At 41.3% G+C, this 20,638-nt stretch overlaps 1 protein-coding gene across 1 annotated transcript in view; it reads right to left on the bottom strand.

The window, feature by feature from the left end:
* Positions 1 to 20,638, bottom strand: part of sema3aa (sema domain, immunoglobulin domain (Ig), short basic domain, secreted, (semaphorin) 3Aa) — a 181,753-nt gene that overhangs the window by 15,993 nt on the left and 145,122 nt on the right. Inside the window, exons 10-14 of the mRNA XM_034673678.1 lie at positions 9,466 to 9,626; positions 7,988 to 8,050; positions 1,841 to 1,960; positions 954 to 1,044; positions 750 to 869 (exon numbers count right to left, since the gene is read on the bottom strand). Of these exons, the coding sequence (XP_034529569.1) occupies positions 750 to 869; positions 954 to 1,044; positions 1,841 to 1,960; positions 7,988 to 8,050; positions 9,466 to 9,626 (555 nt within the window). The remainder of the gene's footprint in view (positions 1 to 749; positions 870 to 953; positions 1,045 to 1,840; positions 1,961 to 7,987; positions 8,051 to 9,465; positions 9,627 to 20,638) is intronic.

The raw sequence follows: 20,638 nt of genomic DNA on the forward strand, positions 1-20,638 counted from the left end.
TATGTCACAGTAATCAGCACCGCAGAGGACTTTGTTTGCGATTTTTTTTGATGGTGCTCGGAAAGGAGGAGAAGTGGGTGAAATCCGACTCCACTACAGGAAAACAGCTGAGAGCGGATTAGTTCTGTGGGAAAGAGGGGGGAAAAGGGATGGCACGGCTTGAGGGAAAGGTTCAAACCGACCTTTTGTGGCTCCCCGAGTCCTCCGCCGTGCCGAAAGATAGGCAGACAGACTGAACGGTCAATAACCCGCACTGGCGCGCTAATCTTACTCACACAGGCAAATCCAGTGAGTTTATGAATGGGCTGTGGTATCTGATGTCTGAATGGGAATAAGTGGAGACTTGAAGCTTGTGGGAGAATTAAATGCTTCAATGTCTGTTATCTTTCCTCCAAACGGAACAATAACAAGAGTTTACCTTCCATATTGTGTTGAATAGATGAGGTTAATGTGGGGAAAAGAGTCCAATTTTACTGGAGATTCGGAGGTTTGGAAATGTATGTTATCTAGCTTTTGCAGTAAGAGCACTATTAGCTTCCTCCGTTTGCTTGTAGATACAACTTGCCACTTAAAAAACCCAGGGAAGGCAACATATTTAAGTCAATAATGGTGAGGAAATCCATGAAAATACAGTGAGATACTTTATAAAACTTCTAAATTCCAGGAGGAGCCCAGTAAACTTTTATTTTTTGGATGAAAATCGAGACTGAACAAATCACAGATCAAGGATTGTTATTCTTATCTTTTACCATTGAGCCATCTTGAGTCGTGCTGCTCTGTTCTGATTGGATGTTGCTCTCCCAGGGTACGGAAAATAGCAAAGTCCCTCCCCATGAAGTCAGCAGATGTGCCAGAGTACAGCTCCCCATCTGCCAATGAAGAAAAGTTGAGTTAGGAACAAATGACCAGCCCCTGGAGTGATTGTGCTCTTCATGGACAGGGATCAAACTCACCAATCAGAAGTGATGCAGAGAGCATTTTGGGGTCGTAGGGGCTTTTCCCGCGGCCGTTCTCGAAATGCGAGGGCAGCCGGAAGATGTTCTCCTGTGGTGGGAAGGGGTCAGAGTTCAGAAAGAGGCCACGTTGAGCCAGGCTGAACCTACATTTATAGCCTGTGTTTCAAATTACACCAAGTTCTCATTGTGGCGCACGGATGAGATGCGGGACAACTTCAGGCCAGATATGAGTAATACTATGTTTTTGTACACGGCTGACTTGTTCCACTTTGGTTACAGACCAACAATAGTATCTGTTTCTATGCAACAAAAAGTAAAATACACTGAAAGAAAAGACACGAGGAGAGAAAATGTTTTTCGGTTTTCTCAAAATAAATGACTGAATAACAACTTTCAATTCCACTGAGCTCATGCAGGGTCCTCTATACTGAAACCTGCATGGTGCAAACAGTCAATCCCTCTCCATTGTTGGACTACAGAACCCATGCTGGTCCATTGATTAACCTGTGGACCTTTATCAGTATGACTGATTAAACTTTTATGTAGAAGAAGAGGTTGTTCAATTTCCGACAGCAGGCTGTGTAGTGACAGCCTTTGTTTCCACTTCTTTACACAAAAGAAAACATTGATGGGAGGATAATCAATGAAGGGACTGATTACTGCTGTGCTTGGCAGAAAAACATATGTGTGTGTGTGTGTGTGTGTGTGTGTAAGTACAGACAGTGTGGTTGCTCTGCACAATTCAGGACTTTCCCTCTTATTAGTCCGGTGTCACATTACATGACTTGTTAATGAAAGCTCAAGTGAGGTTTAAATCACCTCTTGCATATATATAGCTGATTAAACTTGCAGGGAAACCAACATTTCTCAACACTTTGTATTACCTCTGCCCTTTTGCCCATTTCCAGAAACGCACAGATTGGGTGGAAGGCTCCTGTGCCACAGATGTAGAGGTGTGTCTGGTTGTAGGGTTGGAGGACCCGGATGAAGTTATTACACTCTCTCTGAAAGAAGAAATGAGAGACGGCACATTTAAACCCCCAACAATGCACAACTTTAAACAAAAAAGGTGACATATTAAACTCATTTTCATCAAAATATATTCGTCTAAGAGGTCCCCACAACATGTCTTTAAAGTTTATGCTAAAAAAAAAACTTTGAAATCAGATTTTGGCATGCCTGTAAACCCCTCTTTTTCATCCCTGCCCAGAACAGGCTGTTTTCTGTGTCTGTGCCTTTAAATGTCAATGAGCTCTCTGACCACGCCCCCTCAGGAAGTGGATGTGGCTTCAGCTCTCCAGCACGTTGATCTAATGTTTACATGTTGGCCGAATATACACGGCTGCTCACAGACCCGCGTTACTTCAACCCTCTGAATCTGATCCTGATGGAGAGGCGCCTGCAGCAGGACATTTCTGAAGGATTGGTCACAGATTTTGTGTTTCTTGTTGTTTTATTTGTCAGTATGTCGACGTGTGTCTTGGTACACAGCTACGAACATGTAGCTATGTGGCTATGCTAACTAGCACTAGCACTTTTACATGAAAAATAAAAAAATCCTCCACTAGATCTTCAAATCTGCAGACGTGGGGAGTAAAACTGACCTTTGTGTTTATTAAGACAGCCTACAACTAGCATGCCTCCCTCCTAAGCTCCTTGTTAGCACACGTGTGCAGGTAATGAAAAACTGAGGAGGAGTTGAGGGCTGAACAAGCTCAGAGCTCTGACTTCCGTTACAAACCGGAACATGCTATGATGTACGAAATTCACGAAAATTGGATCGGCTCATTTCAGCACACATTTACAGAAAGGGGGATAAATCAAAACAGGGGCAGAATGGATTTTTTTCAGTCTCGGGGAGTTTGTAGACATGCCAGGGACACATATTTCAGGTAGAGAACCATTAAAAAGTCGATTTTGCAAAATATATCACCTTTTAAACATGCACATTGTAAAGAGATTGAATACATTCATTGTTTGAAATACAGTCTGTGTTTGTGTAGTAATTCTACCAACGTTATATGGCCTTATAAAGCATGTGAACCTTTGGGGGCTTTCATAAAATAGGTTGCATATGTTAGCTGTAACTAGCATAAAAGCCATTTCCCTCCCACATATCATGAAGTTTGAATTAAGTTTGATCCCTTATGAAAATAACATTGCGCTGCTTTGATTGAAAATAAAGACTAACAGAAAGCAGAGAATAACAGAGAAGAGGGGGTAGCTCAGTTGGATTTCCCTTTAAAGCAGGGACTTTCCAGTTGGTTTCGCTGAAGACTTAAAGAGAGAAACTGAGTCCCCTTCAAGGAAATCCCACCTGCAAATCAAATCAGGCAATACTTCCAATCTTTAATGATCCATATGTTTGAATTTACCAGGGGTATTTGGGTTGGCTCTGCAGCACATGTTGATAGCCCCAGCGGTGTAAGACTGTTTATTAGAGTGCTAATCAACAGGATTGGTTAATGTAGGAGGGTTGTTAGCGGCCTTGAGGAGCTGATTTGGGCACATGTGTTAAAGAGATTAGCCTTGGGTTTGCCTTATCATAAATCCATGCTGAGCATAGCCTAACAAATAAGCACAGATTTGCTTTGGGATTTGAAAACACAGCACACATACATCAACTCACTATTCAGACAAGCTAATCAGCTCTCTCTTCCAACACATGTATCTCTTCAGGCTTTTAAATCTCACTGACATTTCAGTTTAATGACTCGATGATGCTGCACATGTGAGACAAAAATTAGCACAAAAGGCTTCACTGTCTTCAGGTTTTAGTGATGACATTTTCCAGTGCAACGTCAAATTGACCTCAGGATCACACGCCGCAAGCCTTTTCCAAAAAATGCTATTTCATGCTATTATTCAAAATGGCAGAAAGTCATGTCTAAGCTCTCACTCCCTCGCCTCCTCAGTAATATGCTTAAAAGAATGGCTGGACCTCCTGAAAGTATGCTTAGTCATTTCTTTGCAAAGATTGTATAAGGAGTTATCTGTGAGTTCAGAGTGAAGCAGGAGAAAGCAGCCTGTTAGCTTACCTCAGCATGAACGCTGAGTTTAAGGGAAAACAAGTAGGCAGGCCAATCCAAAGGTAAAAAAAATGTACCTTCAAGCTTGAAAGCAAAACCAATTATGTCCACATGTCACTCTCTGTAGTCTTGTCTTAAATATTGTGATGAAAAGTGAAACTAAATAGAAGCTAATAGCATTATAAAGTGTGTTATCTTTAGACAGTGTCAAGCTAGCTGTTTCCTCCTGTTTCAAGCCCTACTGCTAAGCTATGCTAAGTAGCCTTTAACTTATGGCTTCAAACTGAAAAATATTTGTCCTCTTCTCTAACTTTCAAGAAAAAATACGAAATCTAACTTTATCTGTACTTAAAATCAGGACAGGGTGCAGTGATTTTTTTAGAGTTTCTTTTAAGATTTTATTGGTTACTTTTAAAGCTCTGCACGGTCTCGGCCCCGGTTTTATCTCTGACCTTTTAACACCGCACACTCCAGTGTGCAATCTGCGATACTCGGGCAAAGAGCTACTGTCAGTCCAAAAAACTCGTCTTAAAACCAGGGGGGACAAGGCGTTTACAGTCTGGGCCCCACAGCTGTGGAACGAACTGCTGGAGGAAATTAGGTTGGCAGACTCTGTGCTCTCTTTTAAATCATCGCTCAAAACATACTTTTATCGAAGAGCATTTCCTGATTTTATTTGATAAAGGTGTCTTGCACAGGGTCCCGCTTTCATTTTGTTTTTACTTTGTTTTTATGTTTTTATGATTTCATGTTCTTTTAATAGTGATGACACTTGCACTGTCTGTATGGCTTTTTAAAATGATCTTTATTTTGCACATGTCCTTGAGGCATGTCGTCTACGATTTTGATCGTCGACGACTTATTTAATAATCGACGTCATCGTTTACTTTTTGAAGCTTTGTTTTTCTCTCGAAACTGCCGCTGTACCTTCTGCTGTCTTGTCTGCCTTTCTGTCCTTCACGCACATGCACAGTGGTGGTAATCTGGGTCAGCCGTGGTAATCGGGGTCAGCCGTGACGTCACCGGAAAAGTTATGCCCAAACAGTATCATGACTAGCCGGCTAAAGAACTCGAAAGTTTGGGATCATTTTTCCGAAATAAGAAAAGAATGTGCAATGCAAAGAACTTGCCTTCCATGGTAGTACAACGGTGATGCACGAGCATCTGAAAAGGAAGCACGTCGTGGCTGATTCAATTTCTGACGAAGAGGGACAGTCTTCTCGGTAAGCTAATGGGTTAGTTAGCTGCTAACATTAACGTCAACAGTGAGCTATTTACTTAACAGCGATGTCATGTTTGAAAAGGAAATGTGATGACACTAATATTTTATAACGCTACGTTACAGTGCTAAAAAAAATACGTTCCTCTCAAGCGGCAACCTCCGGTCTAAAAATATGAGTCCAATGCGGAAGTGTTAGAAGCTGCAGTTCATTTAGGATCCGCTTGAGACTGGCTCCGGAAGTACCAGAAACCACATACACATGAATGGGGAAAAGACGATCTTTGCAGCATTAATAAACATGTTTACAGCCTGGTACAAAAGATGAGTGTAGTGTGAATAGCTAATTTCTCTCACTGTGAGGGGGGTGAATTTTTTTCTAATTTGGTAATTTAGAAGATATTGAGATTACTAGTCTTCCAATGAGAGGCACAGCTGCCTGCAGGAACACTGCAGCTGTTGGCTAGGAGGCTCAAAGCCCGCCTCTTTACGTCACACTGGCTCGACAGAAGCAATATGGCTGCCGCAGCCGATTGGTCTCAAAACAGCTCTTCAGAAACAGATGGGTGACGTCACGGATCCTACGTCCATATTTTTTACAGTCTATGGTTCCTCTTCAATGGACAACGTTGTTACCATTGTGCCTTCATTATATTTTGCACAATCACATTAAAACGTGTCAGAAATGCTGCTACAAGCTGCAAAGTTCATTAAAAGTTGAATGAACTATCATCTTAATTGTCTTTATTTTTAGTTAGCACATACCTTAAACACTTCAAGCTGGAAACGAATGATGGTGATATAAGAGCAGCTGCATGCTGGTGCGATAAGCTGCAATTTACACATGATCCGATTAGCCGACTAATCACAAAAATAATCGGTGACAAGTCGATTGTCAAAATAATCGTTTGTGGCAGCCCTAGTCAGCATGCTAGGACTTGTTAGGTCACATCATGAAAACTTTAGGCACCTTACAAAAGTGCTTATTAGTATCAGTATTGGTATTAATACTACATTTAGAATGACTTGTTATTCAAGCCACAGGATCTTTGAGTTCAGGGAAGAAGGCTAAACATTCAAGCAGTCATGCAGCTGACCTCAACCTGCAGCTCACATGTCTCTGCGACTGTGTAACTTAATGACTTTCCCCTCCATGTTTCTTCCTGTTTAACAGCAGGAGCACTTGTCCCCCCACATCATTCTCACGCCCTTATTATTCGCATTTCACCAACTCCTATAATCCCTTCTACCTCAGATGTCAGCTCTGTTTACGATTGTACATGGCTGTCTTGGAGTTAGACTCATTAGCTCTGTGGTAGGTAGGCTGCACCTAAATACTGACAGACGTTATTATGCCAGTCACCCAAACATGCGGCTCTGTCTTGCCCTCCAGGTGAGAAATGGTTTCCCCGATCACAAACCACGTCATTATGTGAAAACCCTAACACTGCTGAGGACAAATGAGTCATTATTGGATCAAGTCAATGGCTCTCTCTGGACTGGGTATTGTTGATGACTTTCCATGGGGAAAATGGGTGGACAGATTTATGTGTGGTTTTGTATGTTTGAATAAATGGAGTGAATTTTCAGATTATACTGAGGTCCCTAATTGAATATGAGAACTACAGTGGAAATCTAGTACAACACTGAGATGTTATTTCCCTTCAATATCTGTAATCGCTGGAAATAATCAGCGATGATATCAGACTTTTCTATGAAACTGCTAATCCACACTCCAGTATCTAAACCCTTTGTTGTATGAATCAAATGCAACATCTTGGACAATGTTACACTCATCCTGCCAACAAGAATGATACAGCCATCAGGCATTTTTAAAGGGGGCAGCTGTTAAATTTTCTCAGCTGCTGTAGATTGTGGTTTTGGAGAAATGCATCACTTTAGAAGGACTGGATATTTAAGTAATGCCCTAATCAAGGCCTCACCATGCCGCACTCTGTCTCTGCTCTCAACGCCTCATTTTCAAGAGTAAACATTTTCTCAGCACGCAAATACCTCATCATTGTGTTTTGTGTGATGTTGTGCTGCCAGAACACATTTCTCTCTCCGCTGTGAGAGGGAGTGAAGGTGTAGTGTTGCTTGTGTGGTTGTGGCTTTGTGTTTGTGCGAGAATCCCTAAAAAGCCAGTGGTGGTGAGTCGGAAGGACAAGGTAATTCGGGATAATCCTAAAACCCTGCGGCCGCTGCACTCCAGACTCATCCAGCCATGAAATTAAGATCAGATACACCACGGAGAGGGCCTATCCAAACAGCAACGCAGAGATAACACACACTAACGCCATGCTGCACACAAACAAAAGCTGGTGGCATGTGGTGTGTTCAGCAAACTTTCGCAGAGTGGCACATGTGAGCTAACACACAGTGTCAGATAACGGGAACTCAAACAATGCACTCCCACATAAATATGCACATGGGACACACAAATAAACATACTCCCAATGTCCTTGTGCCATTTGAGACACTGTGTACACCGTTCTGTGACCAAACATCTGTCATACAGGGTGTTTACTTGAAGCTGGGGGAAGAGTGTACCAGAATTTGTACCACTTTTTAAGTTTTAAGCTCATGTTTTCCTGAGATAAATTCCTTTCTCTTCTACTCCTGCTGGATCAAAGTAACTTTTTCCATACGCCATCAAAAAACATTCCTGAGAAATTGAAGAATTACATAGAAGTGCAGAGGACAGCTGTATAATTTGGGTAACAATAGAGGTAAAATTGCAGGGAACAGCTCAACTAATGATGTTATCATGAGCGTGGACTTACCCCAAAGTCTTTCCCTGCCCACTTGCATTCGTCCCTCTTGGAGGGGGTGGCAGGCCACGCGATCTGTGCACAGAAGAGACAAAATGCAGGAAGGGGAAAGGATGAGATTTGTAGCATGAAACAAGGGAGGAAGTGAGTCAAACGTGGTGAATAAGAGGGGAAACCAAGATTCTTAAAATTCCAGGAGGATGTTTTTGGATTGGTCACGTTTTACAGTGGGATATCCTGGTTACTCACTTCCTCATCAACAGCTATGCTATATATATTTCAATCACTGCTTTGTATAGATATGATAAAGAAGTGGGGGCCTTTAACACAGTGTAATGATAGACATAAAAATAGAGAAGAAATGGGCCTTGGTGATAAGATAATTAAAAACAGAAACAGAGTCAAAAATATATTCAAAGTTGGAATCTGATGAAATTTGACCCTCTTTATTGCACTTCCTTTGTCGATCAAGACCATTTATATTGTTAAAATATGTCTTCTGGATCAAATAATGTCATTAAAGTGACTAACTCCTTTACGGTTCAATTCCTTAGCATATGGTCGTGTTTTACACTTTAAATAAGAAGAGAAAACAGACGTTTACTTCTTTGTTTTGGAAGAAATAGGACTCATTATGAAGTCAAATGATGGCTCTGTATCCTCTTTTTGACAAATCCATCTGCGGCCCCTGGTGTCACATGAATTATGAACACACATGCTGCGTACATGTGTGCATGCTTGACCTGTAACGAGTCAGGGAATGATCATATTCACAAAAATTTGGGTGCAATTCAGACGCCTTTTTTTCTCACTGGTGGCTACACAGATGTGTGGAGGCAAAGGAAATGTATGCACACACACGCACACGCTGTGTTAGGTTCATCAACACACACACACACACACACACGCACACACATTTCTGCTTCTATTCCTAGAGTTTATCTTCGCTGTAGATCAGCTGACTTTTCCTCTCCTTGGAAATCTGCATTTCACATTTTAGGGTAATTACATTAGATTTGCCTAATCACTGCTTTTTGGCCCTTATCTCATAATGATGCAAAGATCAGAACAAAAGAGCATAAAGGGGGAAAATAACTCATAGATACCCTCTCTCCAGCTTCCTCTCTCTCTGCATTGACTATGTATTTTTCAGCACTTTCATTCCCCTGCTCACACTCTGCAGCCTGCAGGCAAGTCTGTGTCAGTCTTGTGTGTCAATGATAGCAGCTCGAATCAGATAAAAAGACTGTTAACCTAGTCCAGGTGGGGTAACGAAATTACGGACAGGCCTGTCTGGACCGAGACAGACAGAGGGCGGAGATGAAGGGTGGAAAAGAGGGGATGGTATAATGGACTCCAGAGGGAGCAGCAGGGGGAGAACAGCACAGAAAAGCTCATATAACAAACTTGCAACGTGGACCAAAAAGAGCATGGCTGCACTCAACTCTTACACACAATCTCTAAACAAGTAGAGAACACTCCAGTTGTACCTGTTTGTGGTCTCTGTTGATATTGACGAGGTCGAATGAGAAGATGTGGTCCTCAGCTCCAACCAGTAGTCTCCCTCTCTCCTCGTCCAATAGGAAAGTGTCGTAGCTCGAGCTGTTGGCCAAGCCGTTGAACGTGACGAGATTACTAGACTCTAACATCTCTGGAAAAGAAGAAGGAAAATTGGGGTTATGATGGGAACAAAGTTCAGGAACATGATTTTTAAACTTTCAATATATCCCTAAGTTGTGCCTAAATAGGGCCTCTGATGTTTGCAGTCCTCTGATTCTTTCTCTGTGATGCTTTCAAGAGTACAATATGATGTTTGTTTTTGCCCCAAAGCAAATAGAATTTTCATGCCTCCACAGTCACAATGCCCTGTTGTAGGAAATTAGTGACTTTTTTATGTTTCCTTAATTGCTTTTCCACACACAATTTGCCCACACTTACATCTGCGTCACTCAGGTATAGCGTGAGGCTCTTGAAATGAACACAGCGTGTCCCAATCAGGGACACAGTTCAGACTGTTCAGCCGTGTGATTGGTTGAATAATTCATATGGAGTCAGGGCCAGGGGGAGACACTGTGTAAGTCAGTAAGTAAGAGTGGATGTGTGTGTGTGTCTGTGTGTGGCGTGTAGCTGTAAATGGGTTATTATGTAAATCATCTTTGGAGAGTGTGTGACTGCACACAGGTATCTGTGCTGTGTTAGACTGAGGTGGACAAAGTTCTTATGGTTCTACTAACAATGAGCAGCCAGGTTAAATGAGAACCAGTACAAGACTTTATACGAGGGCTGAAGTCAACCAGACACTCAGGACGTTAACGTTTAATCTCCACAGATGAGATTCTTCAACTCTGACATCAGCGGTCACAATCACAATAGTGTTGCATTAACAAAGTATCATGACCCCTTGTTTAAAGTTTGTTTCAGTGATCCAAAGACAAATTAGGTCAGTTATAATGTTTATAGAGTGACCAGTGAAGATTAAACGACCAAGTGAATCAATGAAAGATCAGATGTATCTACCTTGATTCAGTCAGTGTTTAAAAGAATCAAGCCCATCAACAGAAAACTGTTGGACAACCATTTTCATGATGGTTGATCACTTTTGTTAGAAAATAGAATCAGAATCAGCTTTATTCGCCAAGTATGCTTGAACACACAAGGAATTTGACTTTAGTAAACTGTGCTCTCTTTGTACAAGGCATAAGAATAGGAATAAGAATAAGAAACACAATAAAAAATAAAATAAAAATATAATAACAATAACCTTAGCTATAAATACAAAGAAACAACAAATAGGCATGACTAATATGTACAGGCTAAAATAATATGATAAAGTGCAGTGTTGAGTTGCAGAGGTATTTTTACATTATAAAATAGTAGTTAAATAATACAAAAAATAGAAATATGGAATTCTGCTTGAGAATTGTTGCATTGTGTATCTACATGTATATTTACAGAGAGTATTTATCTGACAGGTATGACAAATATGAGCTTTTGCTGTAATTATGGCATTATAACTTAAAGCTGCTGTGTGGAAAATTATGTTTGTTTTGATTTTTGTTGCCCCCTGTGGACAAATTCTCTTTACTTTTTTATACAAACTAAAGTTATCAGGTCTTTCACTATTTTTCAACATCCCGAGGAAGAGAGGGATCTAGTTATTGTGAAAATAAATAAATCTGTATGTCCAGATTTGACTAATCTACCTGCTTTTTAATAAACTTCCCTCTGGAAGGGTCGTCAGAACAGATACGGCGGACACAACTCGAGTCTGCTTCTTTTTACGTTTATTGCACACTGGTACACAACAAACGCCCACTTGCCTACCGACACTCGGTGGTTAGAAGTTATTTGACTCTTATTAGTCAGTTAGGTTGTAAACAAAACACAACTCAAGATTAACCATCATAAGTTTACATTCATTCTTGTTTGAAACATCAGCACTGCCAGTATCAGTTACTCACAGACAAGGCGTACCAGTCCTGATTCTTAACTATGTGAAATGAAACCAAAAGGATTAACTATGCTTTTTGGTAAGCCCTGCCCACTCGGCACACACAGTTGGGAGACCAGGACACTCCTATCCAATAAAGTCATGTTAAGCTCTCAAGAAACCATCTATCACTTAAACAGAACAATGGATGCAACTGCTGTAAAGTTTTATACTGTAATTAAAAATGAAGCAATAGCCAAATCCTTGTCTCTGATTGGTCATAATCCCAACAACAATGGGGATTCATTCTTAACAGCAAAAGCAAAGCCAGGGACAACCTAATCACATACATCATATCAAATCAATCCACAGAAAGGAGTCCGGCACATTTCACCTCTTCTTGTTGACACTGTGGCAAAAGCATTAATGTTCCTCACTAGCCTGAGATGGAAACTAACATTTTCACCACAGTGTCAACAGGAGTTGAGAAATAATGAAAGTTGGACCTGTCATCCTGAGGAGCTACTGGGCCTAAACTATCTATGAAAGGGAATAGTGGAGCAACATACTGTCCTGCAATCCAGGCAAAGATGCTCACCTAAACCATAAGCGATAATGATGATAGCAACAATGGTTAAAGTTGTGACATTTGCTCAGTTATGTTTAAAGCTTTGGGGTATAATCTGTTCAGCTTTCATGTTTAAAGGTAAATACTTGATTTAATTTCTTTACAAATATCTTCCATTCACTATTATGACAAACAAAACAAAAGTTATTCCAAATAATTGAAGAGAATCTTTAGAATGAATGAAAGATTTTTCATTCAAACATGTCCAATTAATGCTGTGCAGGCTTCATGTCTGGAGGTTTTCTTTATTTTCTAAACAAAAGTCATATTTGTTTCACAGTTACACAAATAGAAATGAGTTAACCTCTTAACCATCTGGCTTGTGGTTGGTCAACTTGATACAAGACGTGTGTTTTTTATTTGCAGCACAGGTACAGTCCTCTAATCCATCAGCCTCACTGTTACACTGCTTCATCCATCATCATCAGTGTCACCACATACTACGAACACACACACAATGAAAAAAAACAGCACAAGGTTACACATATGCACACATACACGTACAGTTTATACTGTATATTTTATATATTTACACACACAGACGTGCACACGGTCCGGTGGATTGTGATCTCCCTGCTTTCCCCACAAAGCTCTGATTGACGGGCTGCTATAGGAGCCATCTGCGCCCACTCACACTGTGTAAGATCTTGGACATCTGTGTCTACATAAAAGAGGGGATTGATGGAGGAAGTGGTGTGTCAACCGCGTCTGTGTGTCGAGTACCAGTGGGGTGGATGAGGACCGTGAGAGGGAGCGGTCGGCACCTAATAAAGATGGTTGCAGCTCATCTGCGTCAGTTGGATTTCAGTTTTTTTTTTGAGGCTGAGGAAACGGAGCGGGTGGCTGGGTGGGTGGGAGTGGGCATGAATGGAGGTCTGTGGATGTGTGTTTGTGTGAGAAATTTGTAGCGTGCCACAGATGGGTTGAGCGTATGTGTGTGGGTTTCAGTGTGTGTGTAGGTATCCTTTTTTTCTGCACTGGCCATTCCACGCACGCCAGTATCCTGGCTTTCACATTACTACACTCTCTGGTCTACTACTATGGAAAAGTGATGCTACAAATAATTCATCTGTGATGACAAGGAATTAAATGTAGAAGATAAGAAGTGATAGCCAATCAGGTAGCCTCTTTTACTAAACCAGTCAGACGATGCATTGCAGGCTCAGGAAATGTAACAAGAGGGAAGCGAGGGAATGTGATTTCCAGGCGACCAGAGGAGGTCGTCTTGTGTTTCAACTATGAAGTAACGGAAAAAGAAATGGATACTGGGAGACTGGGATATGGAAAAATAAACAGTTTTGAGCTATAAAAGTATTTAAAAATAAATAAAAAAGGGAAGAGTTTTTGGGAAAGAAAACAAACAGCCAATAGAAAATGACAAATGAGAGAAAAAGTAGAAAATCTGGCCATCTTGGATTGATATTTAACAATTATGTGTCATCAAAAAAAAAGAGAGGCCTGAGCAATACCCAGGAGCAAGGGAATGTGGTCCAAAATGGCAGCCTCCAGGGTCCGTCACGAAAGGCTTACCCCAGATGGGCCGGAGAAGAAAAACACACGCGCATATTTCAACACGTGGCAGCCTCTGACAAAGACAAGGTGGCCTGCTAACACACAAAATATACACACATAGATGTTTTATCTGAGCTGAGATCTACTGCGGGTTTGGAGAATTGGAGGAACTGGGCGTGAGCACCCAAAGGACCTCCAACCTAAACACAGACACGGTCGTTTGGAAAGGAGAGCCTGGGCAGATACAGAGCGCACGGCACAGAACAGCAGAGCTCATACAAAATACAGGAACGCGTTCAGAGAACATGTGAACACAATAACACACGCAAACACACGCAAAGCAGTCTCTGCCTTTAAAATGCAAACAAGTACACACCCTTTAACTGACATGCATATTGTATTCATATTGACCTAAATGTTAACACGGCATCAATTCCCCCTGAACACACACACACACACAAACACAAGCACACGCACATGCCCATACTTCTTCCCAGACTTAGTTGTAATCCAATCAGTATTTCTGCTTATGCAGCATGAACGAGTAGAAGAGTGAGCAAACTCAGCAGCTTCCACCACTAACACACTCCTTTGCCCTGGACCCTTCAACACACACATACACACACACACATGCATGCACACTGGGACTCACAAAAAAACACCTTCTCTTGTGTCTGTGTGTGCATACTCAAGGCGAGCGGCCGCCTCACCACACTCTTGCCACTGGATACATTTAAACGTATAAACTTGCGTGTACATGTGCATTCCACTCGTGGCTACACACACTCTTTTAAATCTCCGCTGCGCACTTCCATCCCACTTTCTCCTGTTACACACATCCTATGTCTGCTCTTTCTCACTCACACATTCTGTCTTCGGCACATTTAAACACACACACACACACCCATGCACAGAGGAGTCGGGACGAAATATCAATATTGCGATTGTTCTGACCTGTGTGACACAATGATCAATACGCCGGTGCTAAATATAGATATTTTAATTGAAAAAACCCTTTGAATTATGCTCAGTGTGTCACTACTTCATGACTCCTCACAGCGACGCGACTAACATAAATTAGTGCAACGTGAGTGACAGTTAATTTGCTGAAGAAGAAGAAGAAGAAGACAGCAGAGTATTACCAGAAGAAGACAGCGGGGTGTCGTACAGTGGTGGAAAGAAGTTAAGAGATGCAGTAGCCACTTAATAAAATGAAAAGAAGACATAGAAACAGTTATTCCAGCTCTGCAAAGATGATGCACTTAATTCTGCAGAGAGCTGTATTTATCTGCGATGAGTGGACCTCACAAAGTCCTACATGCACGAGACTAACACTGGAAGCTGGCAGATAAAGACTCAGCTGTAGTTGTTACAAGTACAGTCAAACAGGTTAACACAAAAGTAAATTTACTACATTTTTAAGTTGAAACCAAGCGGCAACCTCCGGTCTCAAACTATGAAGCCCATGCAGAAGTGTTATAAACTGCAATTCATCGAGAATCCGCTTGAGGCTGGCTGCAGAAACACAGGAAACCACATAGACACCAATTCAAAAAAGACAATCTTTGCAGCATTAATAAACATGTTTACAGCCTGGTTCAAAAAACAGCTTGGCTCTACGTAGCTAATTTCTCTATCAGCACACACTGTACGGGGGTGAATTTTTTTCTAACGCGACGGTTCAGAAGATATTAAGATTACGAGTTTTTGCCCAAATGAGGACATGACTGACGTGACTACCAGACAGGAACACATAGCGGTTGGCTAGAAGGCTCAAACTCCGCCCCTTTACGTCACACTCTGCCTGGTTGAGTTCTGTATTTCCAATATGGCTGTCGCCATCGATTGGCTTCAAAACAGCGCTCAGTCAGTCGATGGTTGAAACCTAAAATGTGTAAAGATTGATATACAAGTTTGTTATATCTGTCGAGCATTATAATTTGTTTGAGAAGTGATTTGTCCCACAGTTGTCTTTTGATCTGTACATTTCATCTGTAGAGTCAGAGCCATTAAGAAGGCAAAGGCAATCCTTGAGTTTGCAGAGTTTTGACTTGGTTCACTTCCCCTAAATCAAACAGACATCTTTAGTTATTTGTTCCATCAGCTGCTGGGTTCTTCCACAAGCTGTAGGAGTTGTTGCCTTTGCATAAACAAAATACTAAGAACTGTTGGATTTTGTGTCTCATATTTCACTGCACGACTGACATGATGACATCCGTGGGAGTTGTGTATTTAAAACATACGTATGTATTTCTGTCTGTTTTTTATGTGCATTGCTTGTGTTGTGATCTCTTACTGAAAAAGTACATTTAGAGAAACCAAACCAAAGGGTGGTGAAAAAAAACATGCTGCACTTCTTTTTTGTTTGTTTGTATTTTGTATTCTTCTGTTAATCAGATATCATGATGTGGCATTTTATGACTGTTTTAAAATACATTGATTATTGCAGTATCGTTGCATTGTGATATAATCATCATCGTAGGCCAAGTATTGCATATCATGTAGTGGAGTATAGTATTGTACTGTATTGTATCGTCTTGTATCATATTCTGTTAGGGTTGGGAATTGATGAGATTTTATCAATGTCAATGCCATTGTCGATTCTGCTTATCAATCCAATTCCTTATCAATTCTCCTAATAGTTCCTGAGGTTTTTTTGGAGGGGAAAAAAAAAAGTAGTTCGACACAGTCTTCCGCACCACAAGGAACGATTTTATTTTTCCAAAAGTATGTCTACACAAGACTGAACATGAACATATTAAACTTGAACATACTGAACAATAGGTTGACCTCATTGTTGACCATGTGAGTCCAGACGTGGCCCTCTCGAGCCTGGATGAAAACCCTTTGAATTTGGGGAGGAAAAAATGCTTTTCCTCTGGGGGTCATCACGGAGGTATTTTACCCACTCTCAGTGGCTCATTTCGGCTGTGTAAGTCCGGACGTGGCGCCTGGAGCCTGGAGGAAAATACTTAGAATTTTTTCCTCTCCATGTTTCCTCATGGTTGAAGGAGTTCTGCGTCGCAGAGTGTGTGACGTAATACAACGTACCGCGACGTGACGTGACATCGTGCTTGGAAATGAATTAAGAAGGATCAATAACATTTGAGGCGTACAATTCCTATGGAATTGATCAATTGGAACCGGTTCTAAGTTGGATCCAGTTTTCAATTCCCACCCCTATATTCTATCATATCATATTGTATCACAGCTTATTGTATTGTAACGTATAGTCTTGTCTCGAATGGTGTACTGTTTAATTGTATCACCTTGTTTAGTGACTCGCCTAGAACTTCCCAAATCTGATGAACAGCGCAAACACAGAAACATCCCCCCCAACCAAATGCAAAGAAAAAAACATCTAGACGTTGCCTTAATCTAACTCAAGAGTAAAAATAAAACTAAAATGTGGTGCTTCTACTATTTCATATATATTGTAAGATCTCCCAAAGGGGACAATAAAGTCTAAAGCTTTTATTAAATTAAAGAGAAGGAAACATTTTTTCATTTTTACTCCACAAACTCACACCCTGTACGATCAAGGACACCTCTTCAAACAGACAAAAACAAGCAATCCATTCAAATAAATTATTATTCCCCATTATGGAAAATAACCTGCCTCTTGTCTTAAAAAGCCCCAGGAATAAAATAATAATAAAAAAAAAACAGCACAGAGCCACATTCAAAATTCAAGTGCAATTGTCTGTGGAGTACTCTTCACTCCCCCATTCTCCGAACAGGCGGACGTTTCAGACGCCTACACGCCACGCAATAGCGGAATAATGAAACCGCGTGAAAGAAAGGCGACAGGGCATTAAATTATGTTTATCTGAATGTGTGTCCGCGCCGGTGTGTGAGTGACACGAAACACAAAAGCCTGACAGAGGAAAACACTTGACTGAGATTCAACACATGGGTGATATTCCATTAAACTAAAACTGCAGTTTTGGAGTTTTTCTCTTGTTTTATATCTACAACTAAGGCTTAACAAGAAGGGAAAGGTTTGCAATATGTAAAAAGGTCTTTGAGTGACACATTTTGCTTGTTAATTTCCTGGTGTTGACACAGCTTTCTTTGATTTCCGCTGCTGGCGAAAAAGGTGCGTGACTTAAAGCATACAGGTGTGTTTCTGTGGTTTGTCAGAGTCTTTAAGTCTGTGTTTTACCAAAGAGCTACTCTGGTGACAAGCAGAGGGAGAAAAAAAGAGGGTTTGAAAAGAAAATGGCAGCTCAAAAGGAGCTGGCGCAGAGAATTACACATGTTTATCTTTTAAATACAAGGCTAGCTTTAGAAAACCAAAGACACTCTGTGCTATAAAATCTCCAGAGTTTTGGTTTTGGCACGTCAGTCTCTCTGTTTTTGCCCTCGAATGCTTTCTTTTTTCTCCGTGTGTGGCACTGGGTCCTTTTTTTTTTTTTTTTTGCAGCTCTCATGACGGCCTCGGCCACAAAACACAGGTGTCAGGAGGGGAAAGAAGAAAAAAAAAGAAGAAAAGTAGAGACTGCAGAGCCGCCTCGTGGAAATTTGCAGAGAGCTTTGCTAAACAAAGTGTTCAAATATTATCCTAAGCTCAAGGATATCCACACATGCCTCCAAAGTTCACCTCCCTCTCCCTCTCCCTCTCTTTTCTCTTCCTTTCTAAGCACAGTAGCAGGTGTGGGTTGGTTTCCATGGTGACCGTCTGTATAACACAACCTGGGCCGTTGGGTTTCTCATTCAGGTGTAGTTGAGTGACAGCTGCGACAGGAAATGTGCTGCTTTAAACAGAGCACTATAAACTCCACAATTAAGGGGAACTCCCATGTGATCCAGATTTCACCTGAGCTGAGATGAGAGAAGTTTGCTGTTAAAGTCTTAAAGATGAGTGGACCTTCTTTGATTGTGTCTCTTGAAGATACATTTTCAGTTGAAATAGAAACTTAATTTTCTATTTCCAAACCAAAGTGACTCATAACTATAATATACAGTCAAGTACCGTGTCTGATGGGGCGTTTAAATACTATATTCTGTCCTGTGACTATGAGCATGTTAAACCATAGGATATGTATCAGAGGGAGCAACAAGGAAGATCTAACCACATCCCAAACCACGCAGAATCTATATGTGTCGTCTAAGTATGTGTTGAATTTCATGCAGCACCGTTCATTTCTCACAACCAAAATGCTAGACCTCCTCGTCACCGCACGACATTCCTGTTTTTCCCTCGAAAGAAGAAATCCAGAGAGCCAGGAAGGGATACTCGACGGGAGAAGAAAAGCAGAGAGAGCAATGTAATGAAAGTAAAAGTAGACAAGAGAGAGAGAGAGAGAAAAAAATGACGATAATGGGAGCAAACTGAAGCAGAAACATGAACCCATGAGAAACAAAAAATGCACAAACAAAAGTGGTTCAATGTGGAAACATTTCATTATTGTGTGCGTCGCTAACTGTCACTGGACGGCTGGACCACATAGAGCGGTTTCTAACCACAGACCCGGCCGAAAGCCTGCCACTAAATACCCACCATGCAATCAGGCTGCCCTGCCTCCCCTCTGCTTCTGATTACTTTTAAAGGAAACACACACACAGGCACACTCCAAATACTAGTTTCACTTTTGTATGCAAATAGAGTCAGACACAGACTTCTTTGAATATGTACAAGCAGGCAAAATGTGGCACAAATCACAGTATCACTCCCTCTGCAAAGCTGTGTCGAGAGACAGAGATGGTGCTATCTAATGTGAGGCGGTTTGACGGATGGACTCTGAGAGGAACCAGGCTGTGGTTAGCGTGGTCATGTCTGGAGCCACTGCCTGTTAGTGCAGCCTGTCAGCTTGTACCGTGTAGCTGAATGTCAGCCCTGCCATTGTATTAGAAATTAATGAGGCAGGGCTTACAGATCTCAACGTGTCTCGGGCAAAGTGATGCGACAGTGATGCGACCGAGAGCACAAATTCACAGCAGCAGATGCACATTTTAGATGCACACCTTTGTTTACAGAGCATGGTGTAACAAGACGGGGCTTCATCATGTAATAAATAAAATAACAGGGTGTCTGCACTTCATGGCGCTGGGAGGAAATGCTGGAAAAATATAATCATTAAAAGCAGATGTAATAAAAATTAGGAAGGATTTATGTTATTTTCCTCCCATTTCCTGACGTTGCTATATAAATTACGACACCGGAGCTAAAGTGTTCTACAACCTTACTCATTACAGCTCCTGCTGCTTCAGACATTTATGAGAGGGAGAGAGGAATAACAAATCCTAGGGAAAGGGAATAACATCAAGTTTTGAATTACTGAGATTTTTTGAGGGTGTAGTAATTCGACATGGCCTTCATTTTTAACATAAAAACATGAAGAGCGGTCGATTAAAATTGCAAGCAGCATCTGTAATCATAATGAATCCCTGCACATCCTTGCAACATCAACCCTTTGCAAAAGAAACAACAATTACTAAATCAACATTTCTATTCGCCTGCCACTCCCCTGTCTTTGTCTGTGTGTCTACGAGTCCTTCGGTCCGTCTTTCTGCAGGGATGTTCCCCCCTCATTTGTAACACGACTCTGCTCAGACTGAATGGTGCACCCTCTCTTCCATCTGACTGACAAGACTTAGCAGGTGGTAGGACCCATTCATACCCGTGCTTCAGCAATCTGCGCCACGCTGTAACCCAAGCCTCCATCCCAAACACAGATGCAAAGAAAGGAGATATTTTCTCCCTGCGTGCATGTCTGTACAGTGCTTATGTACACACAGGGAAAAATGTACACTGCTATTGCTGAGAGCAGACTCATTAATCTTTGAGCACACACACACACACACTGCGCTGACACTACATCTTATTTTGGCTTAGAGCGGCACACCTCCAAATTATTTTTCTAAATCTTTTTCCTACAAATAAAATGTTCTAGAGTAAATAATTGAGGAATGTTTCAAACACAAACACTGAAGTTCCAAAATATGCACTTGTTTGGAAAGCTAATTACACATGCATGCAACCAGAAGATCATAAAACTTGCAGCTTGTACCAGCCTATACCAGCTAATACGGATAATATAATGCACTCCTGTTTTCTCTTCACTACATGCATTAAGACAGATCAGCACCA

The sequence above is a fragment of the Notolabrus celidotus genome, chromosome 21 (genome assembly GCF_009762535.1).
Source record: "Notolabrus celidotus isolate fNotCel1 chromosome 21, fNotCel1.pri, whole genome shotgun sequence".
NCBI lineage: Eukaryota > Metazoa > Chordata > Actinopteri > Labriformes > Labridae > Notolabrus > Notolabrus celidotus.